Source organism: Lampetra fluviatilis, chromosome 63, assembly GCF_964198595.1.
Source record: "Lampetra fluviatilis chromosome 63, kcLamFluv1.1, whole genome shotgun sequence".
NCBI classification, from domain to species: Eukaryota; Metazoa; Chordata; class Hyperoartia; order Petromyzontiformes; family Petromyzontidae; genus Lampetra; species Lampetra fluviatilis.
In genome coordinates, this window is record NC_136337.1 from 1,899,467 (window position 1) to 1,911,623 (window position 12,157).

General features: G+C 54.7%; 1 protein-coding gene across 1 annotated transcript in view; it reads left to right on the forward strand.

Annotated features, from left to right (window-relative positions):
- The window catches only part of LOC144951729 (exocyst complex component 2-like), a 94,139-nt gene that overhangs the window by 15,921 nt on the left and 66,061 nt on the right, over positions 1–12,157 (forward strand). The window contains exon 7 of the mRNA XM_078882065.1: positions 6,797–6,863. Coding sequence (XP_078738191.1) covers positions 6,797–6,863 — 67 coding nt within the window. The remainder of the gene's footprint in view (positions 1–6,796; positions 6,864–12,157) is intronic.

The window sequence follows — 12,157 nt, forward strand, 5'->3', positions numbered from 1 at the left end:
CACACACACTCGTTCACTCGTTCACCAACTCGCTCACACGCACACACACTCGTTCACTCGTTCACCAACTCGCTCACACACACACACACTCGTTCACTCGTTCACCAACTCGCTCACACACACACACACTCGTTCACTCGTTCACCAACTCGCTCACACGCACACACACTCGTTCACTCGTTCACCAACTCGCTCGCACACACACACACTCGTTCACTCGTTCACCAACTCGCTCGCACACACACACACTCGTTCACTCGTTCACCAACTCGCTCACGCACACACACACTCGTTCACTCGTTCACCAACTCGCTCACACGCACACACACTCGTTCACTCGTTCACCAACTCGCTCGCACACACACACACTCGTTCACTCGTTCACCAACTCGCTCACGCACACACACACTCGTTCACTCGTTCACCAACTCGCTCACACACACACACACTCGTTCACTCGTTCACCAACTCGCTCACACGCACACACACTCGTTCACTCGTTCACCAACTCGCTCGCACACACACACACTCGTTCACTCGTTCACCAACTCGCTCACGCACACACACACTCGTTCACTCGTTCACCAACTCGCTCACGCACACACACACTCGTTCACTCGTTCACCAACTCGCTCGCACGCACACACACACTCGTTCACTCGTTCACCAACTCGCTCACACGCACACACACTCGTTCACTCGTTCACCAACTCGCTCACGCACACACACACTCGTTCACTCGTTCACCAACTCGCTCACACACACACACACTCGTTCACTCGTTCACCAACTCGCTCACACGCACACACACTCGTTCACTCGTTCACCAACTCGCTCGCACACACACACACTCGTTCACTCGTTCACCAACTCGCTCACGCACACACACACTCGTTCACTCGTTCACCAACTCGCTCACACACACACACACTCGTTCACTCGTTCACCAACTCGCTCACACGCACACACACTCGTTCACTCGTTCACCAACTCGCTCACACACACACACACTCGTTCACTCGTTCACCAACTCGCTCACACACACACACACTCGTTCACTCGTTCACCAACTCGCTCACACGCACACACACTCGTTCACTCGTTCACCAACTCGCTCGCACACACACACACTCGTTCACTCGTTCACCAACTCGCTCGCACACACACACACTCGTTCACTCGTTCACCAACTCGCTCACACACACACACACTCGTTCACTCGTTCACCAACTCGCTCGCACACACACACACTCGTTCACTCGTTCACCAACTCGCTCACGCACACACACACTCGTTCACTCGTTCACCAACTCGCTCACACGCACACACACTCGTTCACTCGTTCACCAACTCGCTCACACACACACACACTCGTTCACTCGTTCACCAACTCGCTCACGCACACACACACTCGTTCACTCGTTCACCAACTCGCTCACACGCACACACACTCGTTCACTCGTTCACCAACTCGCTCACACACACACACACTCGTTCACTCGTTCACCAACTCGCTCACACACACACACACTCGTTCACTCGTTCACCAACTCGCTCACACGCACACACACTCGTTCACTCGTTCACCAACTCGCTCGCACACACACACACTCGTTCACTCGTTCACCAACTCGCTCGCACACACACACACTCGTTCACTCGTTCACCAACTCGCTCACGCACACACACACTCGTTCACTCGTTCACCAACTCGCTCACACGCACACACACTCGTTCACTCGTTCACCAACTCGCTCACACACACACACACTCGTTCACTCGTTCACCAACTCGCTCACACACACACACACTCGTTCACTCGTTCACCAACTCGCTCACACGCACACACACTCGTTCACTCGTTCACCAACTCGCTCGCACACACACACACTCGTTCACTCGTTCACCAACTCGCTCGCACACACACACACTCGTTCACTCGTTCACCAACTCGCTCACGCACACACACACTCGTTCACTCGTTCACCAACTCGCTCACACGCACACACACTCGTTCACTCGTTCACCAACTCGCTCGCACACACACACACTCGTTCACTCGTTCACCAACTCGCTCACGCACACACACACTCGTTCACTCGTTCACCAACTCGCTCACACACACACACACTCGTTCACTCGTTCACCAACTCGCTCACACGCACACACACACTCGTTCACTCGTTCACCAACTCGCTCACACACACACACACTCGTTCACTCGTTCACCAACTCGCTCACGCACACACACACTCGTTCACTCGTTCACCAACTCGCTCACACACACACACACTCGTTCACTCGTTCACCAACTCGCTCGCACACACACACACTCGTTCACTCGTTCACCAACTCGCTCACGCACACACACACTCGTTCACTCGTTCACCAACTCGCTCACACGCACACACACTCGTTCACTCGTTCACCAACTCGCTCGCACACACACACACTCGTTCACTCGTTCACCAACTCGCTCACGCACACACACACTCGTTCACTCGTTCACCAACTCGCTCACACACACACACACTCGTTCACTCGTTCACCAACTCGCTCACACGCACACACACTCGTTCACTCGTTCACCAACTCGCTCGCACACACACACACTCGTTCACTCGTTCACCAACTCGCTCACGCACACACACACTCGTTCACTCGTTCACCAACTCGCTCACACACACACACACTCGTTCACTCGTTCACCAACTCGCTCACACGCACACACACACTCGTTCACTCGTTCACCAACTCGCTCACACACACACACACTCGTTCACTCGTTCACCAACTCGCTCACGCACACACACACTCGTTCACTCGTTCACCAACTCGCTCACACACACACACACTCGTTCACTCGTTCACCAACTCGCTCACACGCACACACACACTCGTTCACTCGTTCACCAACTCGCTCACACACACACACACTCGTTCACTCGTTCACCAACTCGCTCACGCACACACACACTCGTTCACTCGTTCACCAACTCGCTCACACACACACACACTCGTTCACTCGTTCACCAACTCGCTCACACGCACACACACACTCGTTCACTCGTTCACCAACTCGCTCACACACACACACACTCGTTCACTCGTTCACCAACTCGCTCACACACACACACACTCGTTCACTCGTTCACCAACTCGCTCACACACACACACACTCGTTCACTCGTTCACCAACTCGCTCACACGCACACACACACTCGTTCACTCGTTCACCAACTCGCTCACACACACACACACTCGTTCACTCGTTCACCAACTCGCTCACGCACACACACACTCGTTCACTCGTTCACCAACTCGCTCGCACACACTCGTTCACTCGTTCACCAACTCGCTCACACACAGAGGCCGACAGGGGGCAGTGAGTCGCTCGCTCGCACACACACACTCGTTCACTCGTTCACCCACTCGTTCACCAACTCGTTCACTCGTTCACTCACTCGTTCACCCACTCGTACGCTCACTCACCTACTCGTTCACTCATTCACCAACTCATTCACCCACTCGTTCACTCATTCACCAACTCGTTCACTCATTCACCCACTCATTCACCCACTCATTCACCCACTCACCAACTCGTTCACTCATTCACCAACTCGTTCACTCATTCACTCGTTCACCCACTCATATACTCATTTACCCACTAAATCACCCAATTGTTCACCCACTCATTCACCCACTCATTCACTCACTCGTTCACTCATTCACCCACTCGTTCACTCATTCACCAAATCGTTCACTCATTCATCCACTCATTCACCCACTCGTTCACTCACTCACCAACTCATTCACTCATTCACTCGTTCACTTCGTACACTCACTCACCCACTCGTTCACTCACTCACCAACTCATTCACTCATTCACTCGTTCACTCGTACACTCACTCACCCACTCGTACACTCACTCACCCACTCGTACACTCATTCACTCACTCATATACTCATTCACCCACTCATTCACCCACTCGTTCACTCATTCACCCACTCGTTCACTCATTCACCAACTCGTTCACTCATTCACCCACTCGTTCACTCATTCACCCACTCGTTCACTCATTCACCCACTCGTTCACTCATTCACCAACTCGTTCATTCATTCACCCACTCGTTCACTCATTCACCCACTCATTCACCCACTCGTTCACTCATTCACCCACTCATTCACCCACTCGTTCACTCATTTACCAACTCGTTCACTCATTCACCCACTCATTCACCCACTCGTTCACTAATTCACCCACTCGTTCACTAATTCACCCACTCATTCACTCATTCACCCACTCGTTCACTCATTCACCCATTCGTTCACTCATTCACCCACTCATTCACCCACTCGTTCACTCATTCACCCACTCATTCACCCACTCGTTCATTCATTCACCAACTCGTTCACTCATTCACCCACTCATTCACCCACTCATTCACCCACTCGTTCACTAATTCACCCACTCATTCACTCATTCACCCACTCGTTCACTCATTCACCCACTCATTCACTCATTCACCCACTCGTTCACTCATTCACCCACTCATTTCACCCACTCATTTCACCCACTCATTCACTCATTCACCCACTCGTTCACTTATTCACCCACTCAATTCACCCACTCATTCACTCATTCACCCACTCGTTCACTCATTCACCCACCCGTTCACTCATTAACCAACTCATTCACTCGTTCACTCATTCACCAACTCGTTCACTCATTCACCCACTAATTCACCCACTCATTCACTCACTCATTTAGCCACTAAATCACGCAATTGTTCAACCACTCGTACACTCATTCACTCACTCATATACTCATTCACCCACTCATTCACCCACTCGTTCACTCATTCACCCACTCATTCACCCACTCGTTCACTAATTCACCCACTCGTTCACTAATTCACCCACTCATTCACTCATTCACCCACTCATTCACCCACTCGTTCACTAATTCACCCACTCGTTCACTAATTCACCCACTCATTCACTCATTCACCCACTCGTTCACCCACTCGTTCACTAATTCACCCACTCGTTCACTAATTCACCCACTCATTCACTCATTCACCCACTCATTCACCCACTCGTTCACTAATTCACCCACTCGTTCACTAATTCACCCACTCATTCACTCATTCACCCACTCGTTCACTCATTCACCCACTCGTTCACTCATTCACCCACTCGTCCACTCATTCACCCACTCATTCACCCACTCGTTCACTAATTCACCCACTCATTCACTCATTCACCCACTCATTCACTCATTCACCCACTCGTTCACTCATTCACCCACTCGTTCACTCATTCACCCACTCATTTCACCCACTCATTCACCCACTCGTTCACTTATTCACCCACTCATTCACCCACTCGTTCACTCATTCACCCACTCGTTCACTCATTCACCCACTCATTTCACCCACTAATTCACCCACTCATTCACTCATTCACCCACTCATTCACTCATTCACCCACTCGTTCACTCATTCACCCACTCGTTCACTCATTCACCCACTCATTTCACCCACTCATTCACCCACTCGTTCACTTATTCACCCACTCATTCACCCACTCGTTCACTCATTCACCCACTCGTTCACTCATTCACCCACTCATTTCACCCACTAATTCACCCACTCATTCACTCATTCACCCACTCATTCACTCATTCACCCACTCGTTCACTCATTCACCCACTCGTTCACTCATTCACCCACTCATTTCACCCACTCATTCACCCACTCGTTCACTTATTCACCCACTCAATTCACCCACTCGTTCACTCATTCACCCACTCGTTCACTCATTCACCCACCCGTTCACTCATTAACCAACTCATTCACTCGTTCACTCATTCACCAACTCTTTCACTCATTCACCCACTAATTCACCCACTCATTCACTCACTCATTTAGCCACTAAATCACGCAATTGTTCATCCACTCGTACACTCATTCACTCACTCATATACTCATTCACCCACTCGTTCACTCATTCACCCACTCATTCACCCACTCGTTCACCCACTCATTCACCCACTCCTTCACTCATTCACCCACTCATTCACTCACTCATACTCATTCACCCACTCCTTCACTCGTTCACCCACTCATTCACCCACTCCTTCACTCTTTCACCCACTCATTCACCCACTCCTTCACTCATTCACCCACTCATTCACTCACTCATACTCATTCACCCACTCATTCACCCAATTGTTCATCCACTCATTCACACACTCATATTCCTTCACTCCCCACATTCCCTCGTACACTAATGCAATAATTCACTCTGTCACCCATCTACCCACTCACACGTGCATTATTTCACTCATTCATTGTTACTCACTCATTCACTCACTAATCTGCTCATGTATTCATTCACTCCTAGACTCACTTGCTTACTCATTCACTCGCTAACCCATTCATCCACCCACTCCCTCACTAACTCATTCACGCTCTCACGCACTCGCCGCTCACTCATCCATGCAGTCATGATGATGCTGATGAAGCTGATGGTGATGATGATGGTGATGATGATGGTGATGTTGATGATGCTAATGATGACGGTGATGATGCAGATGATGCTGATAATGGTGATGATGATGGTGATGATGCTGATGGTAATGATGGTGATGATGGTGATGATGATGGTGATGTTGATGATGCTAATGATGATGGTGATGATGCAGATGATGCTGATAATGGTGATGATGATGGTGATGATGATGGTGATGATGCTGATGATGCTACTGATACTGCTGATGATGTTGTTTAGTTTTGCTGCTGACATTCTGAGTCTGGAGCTGCACGGCTTGATGAAAGACAGAGCAACACCAACTCCTGTGAGTTTCTCTCCCTCACACGGACTCACGCAGCGCGCTAACCGCTGCACCACCACTCCCCGTCACACACGCAGCGTGCTAACCGCTGCACCACCACTCCCCGTCACACACGCAGCGTGCTAACCGCTGCACCACCACTCCCCGTCACACGCAGCGTGCTAACTGCTGCACCACCACTCCCCGTCACACAGACTAACGCAGCGTGCTAACCGCTGCACCACCACTCCCCTTCACACGCATCGGCTAACCGCTGCCCCACCACTCCCCATCACACAGACTAACGCAGCGTGCTAACCGCTGCACCACCACTCCCCTTCACACACGCAGCGTGCTAACCGCTGCACCACCACTCCCCTTCACACACGCAGCTGCTAACCGCTGCACCACCACTCCCCTTCACACACGCAGCGTGCTAACCGCTGCCCCACCACTCCCCTTCACACAGACTAACGCAGCGTGCTAACCGCTGCACCACCACTCCCCTTCACACACGCAGTGTGCTAACCGCTGCCCCACCACTCCCCTTCACACAGGCAGCGTGCTAACCGCTGCCCCACCACTCCCCTTCACACAGACTAACGCAGCGTGCTAACCGCTGCCCCACCACTCTCGCTCGTCTTCTATGTCACCGCTCGCTTGACCCACGCGGGGCTCCCCGTGGGTCCGCTGGGGCGGCCTCCCACAGTGAGCGAGCGGCACGGAAGAGGCCCTTGCCGCCCCCCTCGCTCGCTCACTCACTCGCTCACTCACTCACTCACTCACTCGCTCACTCTCACTCGCTCACTCACTCACTCGCTCGCTCACTCACTCGCTCACTCACTCACTCGCTCACTCTCACTCGCTCGCTCACTCGCTCGCTCACTCACTCGCTCGCTCACTCACTCGCTCACTCACTCGTCCCCCGTCTGCTTACTCGCTCACTCACTCGCTCACTCACTCGCTCACATCGCTCACATCGCTCGCTCACTCACTCACTCGCTCACTCACTCACTCGTCCCCCTTCTGCTTACTCGCTCACTCACTCGCTCGCTCACTCACTCGCTCACTCACTCGCTCACTCGCTCGCTCACTCGCTCACTCGCTCGCTCACTTCACTCGCTCACTCGCTCGCTCACTTCACTCACTCACTCGCTCACTCACTCGCTCGCTCACTCACTCGCTCACTCACTCGCTCACTCGCTCGCTCACATCGCTCACTCGCTCGCTCACTCACTCGCTCACTCGCTCGCTCACTCGCTCACTTCGCTCGCTCACTCACTCGCTCACTCGCTCGCTCACTCGCTCACTCCCTCGCTCACTCGCTCGCTCACTCGCTCACTCGCTCGCTCACTCGCTCGCTCACTCACTCACTCGCTCACTCACTCACTCGTCCCCCGTCTGCTTACTCGCTCACTCACTCGCTCACTCACTCGCTCACTCACTCACTCGCTCACTCACTCGCTCGCTCACTCACTCGCTCACTCACTCGCTCGCTCACTCACTCGCTCACTCACTCGCTCACTCACTCGCTCGCTCACTCACTCGCTCACTCACTCACTCGTCCCCCGTCTGCTTACTCGCTCACTCACTCGCTCACTCACTTGCTCACTCGCTCGCTCACTCACTCGCTCGCTCACTCACTCGCTCACTCACTCACTCACTCGCTCACTCACTCGCTCACTCACTCACTCGCTCACTCACTCGCTCACTCACTCGCTCACTCACTCGCTCGCTCGCTCGCTCACTCACTCACTCACTCACTCGTCCCCCGTCTGCTTACTCGCTCACTCACTCGCTCACTCACTCGCTCACTCACTCGCTCACATCGCTCGCTCACATCACTCGCTCGCTCACTCACTTCGCTCACTCGCTCACTCACTCGCTCACTCACTCGCTCACTCGCTCGCTCACTCACTCGCTCACTCACTCGCTCGCTCACTCACTCGCTCGCTCACTCACTCGCTCACTCACTCGCTCACTCACTCGCTCACTCGCTCGCTCACTCACTCGCTCACTCACTCGCTCGCTCACTTCGCTCGCTCACTCACTCGCTCGCTCACTCACTCGCTCACTCACTCGCTCACTCTCACTCACTCGCTCACTCACTCGCTCACTCACTCGCTCACTCACTCACTCGTCCCCCGTCTGCTTACTCGCTCACTCACTCGCTCACTCACTCGCTCACTCACTCGCTCGCTCACTCACTCGCTCACTCTCACTCGCTCACTCACTCACTCGCTCGCTCACTCGCTCACTCACTCGCTCACTCACTCGCTCGCTCACTCACTCACTCGCTCACTCTCACTCGCTCACTCACTCACTCGCTCGCTCACTCACTCGCTCACTCACTCACTCGCTCACTCACTCGCTCACTCACTCGCTCACTCTCACTCGCTCGCTCACGTCGCTCGCTCACTCACTCGCTCGCTCACATCGCTCGCTCACTCACTCGCTCGCTCACTCACTCGCTCACTCACTCGCTCACTCTCACTCGCTCACTCACTCACTCGCTCGCTCACTCACTCGCTCACTCACTCACTCGCTCACTTCACTCGCTCACTCACTCACTCGCTCACATCGCTCGCTCACTCACTCGCTCACTCACTCGCTCGCTCGCTCACTCACTCGCTCACTCACTCACTCGCTCACTCACTCACTCGCTCACTCACTCACTCGCTCGCTCACTCACTCGCTCACTCACTCACTCGCTCACTCACTCGCTCGCTCACATCGCTCACTCACTCGCTCACTTCTCACTCGCTCACTCACTCACTCGCTCGCTCACTCACTCGCTCACTTCACTCACTCGCTCACTCACTCACTCGTCCCCCGTCTGCTTACTCGCTCACTCGCTCGCTCACTCACTCGCTCGCTCACTCACATCGCTCACTCACTCACTCGCTCACTCACTCACTCGCTCACTCACTCGCTCACTCACTCGCTCACTCACTCGCTCGCTCGCTCACTCACTCACTCGTCCCCCGTCTGCTTACTCGCTCACTCACTCGCTCACTCACTCGCTCACTCACTCGCTCACTCACTCGCTCGCTCGCTCACTCACTCACTCGTCCCCCGTCTGCTTACTCGCTCACTCACTCGCTCACTCACTCGCTCACTCACTCGCTCGCTCGCTCACTCACTCACTCGTCCCCCGTCTGCTTACTCGCTCACTCACTCGCTCACTTCACTTGCTCACTCGCTCGCTCACTCACTCACTCGCTCGCTCACTCACTCGCTCACTCACTCACTCGCTCACTCGCTCACTCGTCCCCCGTCTGCTTACTCGCTCACTCGCTCGCTCACTCACTCGCTCGCTCACTCACTCGCTCACTCACTCACTTGCTCACTCACTCACTCGCTCACTCACTCGCTCACTCACTCGCTCGCTCGCTCGCTCACTCACTCACTCACTCACTCACTCGTCCCCCGTCTGCTTACTCGCTCACTCACTCGCTCACTCACTCGCTCACTCACTCGCTCACTTCGCTCGCTCACTCACTCGCTCGCTCACTCACTCGCTCACTCGCTCACTCACTCGCTCACTCACTCGCTCACTCGCTCGCTCACTCACTCGCTCACTCACTCGCTCGCTCACTCACTCGCTCGCTCACTCACTCGCTCACTCACTCGCTCACTCACTCGCTCACTCGCTCGCTCACTCACTCGCTCACTCACTCGCTCGCTCACTCTCTCGCTCGCTCACTCACTCGCTCGCTCACTCACTCGCTCACTCACTCGCTCACTCTCACTCACTCGCTCACTCACTCGCTCACTCACTCGCTCACTCACTCACTCGTCCCCCGTCTGCTTACTCGCTCACTCACTCGCTCACTCACTCGCTCACTCACTCGCTCGCTCACTCACTCGCTCACTCTCACTCGCTCACTCACTCACTCGCTCGCTCACTCGCTCACTCACTCGCTCACTCACTCGCTCGCTCACTCACTCGCTCACTCACTCGCTCGCTCACTCACTCGCTCGCTCACTCGCTCACTTCACTCGCTCACTCTCACTCGCTCACTCACTCACTCGCTCGCTCACTCACTCGCTCACTCACTCACTCGCTCACTCACTCGCTCACTCACTCGCTCACTCTCACTCGCTCGCTCACTCGCTCGCTCACTCACTCGCTCGCTCACTCGCTCGCTCACTCACTCGCATCGCTCACTCACTCGCTCACTCACTCGCTCACTCTCACTCGCTCACTCACTCACTCGCTCGCTCACTCACTCGCTCACTCACTCACTCGCTCACTCACTCGCTCACTCACTCACTCGCTCACTCGCTCGCTCACTCACTCGCTCACTCACTCGCTCGCTCGCTCACTCACTCGCTCACTCACTCACTCGCTCACTCACTCACTCGCTCACTCACTCACTCGCTCGCTCACTCACTCGCTCACTCACTCACTCGCTCACTCACTCGCTCGCTCACTCGCTCACTCACTCGCTCACTCTCACTCGCTCACTCACTCACTCGCTCGCTCACTCACTCGCTCACTCACTCACTCGCTCACTCACTCACTCGTCCCCCGTCTGCTTACTCGCTCACTCGCTCGCTCACTCACTCGCTCGCTCACTCACTCGCTCACTCACTCACTCGCTCACTCACTCACTCGCTCACTCACTCGCTCACTCACTCGCTCACTCACTCGCTCGCTCGCTCACTCACTCACTCGTCCCCCGTCTGCTTACTCGCTCACTCACTCGCTCACTCAACTTGCTCACTCGCTCGCTCACTCACTCGCTCGCTCACTTCACTCGCTCACTCACTCACTCGCTCACTCACTCACTCGCTCACTCACTCACTCGCTCGCATCGCTCACTCACTCGCTCACTCACTCGCTCGCTCACTCACTCACTCGTCCCCCGTCTGCTTACTCGCTCACTCACTCGCTCACATCACTCGCTCACTCGCTCGCTCACTCACTCGCTCGCTCACTCGCTCGCTCACTCGCTCACTCACTCGCTCGCTCACTCACTCACTCACTCACTCACTCGCTCACTCACTCACTCGCTCACTCACTCACTCGCTCACTCACTCACTCACTCGCTCGCTCACTCACTCACTCGCTCACTCACTCGCTCGCTCACTCACTCACTCGTCCCCGTCTGCTTACTCGCTCACTCACTCGCTCACTCACTCGCTCACTCGCTCGCTCACTCACTCGCTCACTCACTCGCTCGCTCACTCACTCGCTCGCTCACTCAATCGCTCACTCGCTCGCTCACTCACTCGCTCACTCACTCGCTCGCTCACTCACTCGCTCGCTCACTCACTCACATCGCTCGCTCACTCACTCGCTCACTCACTCG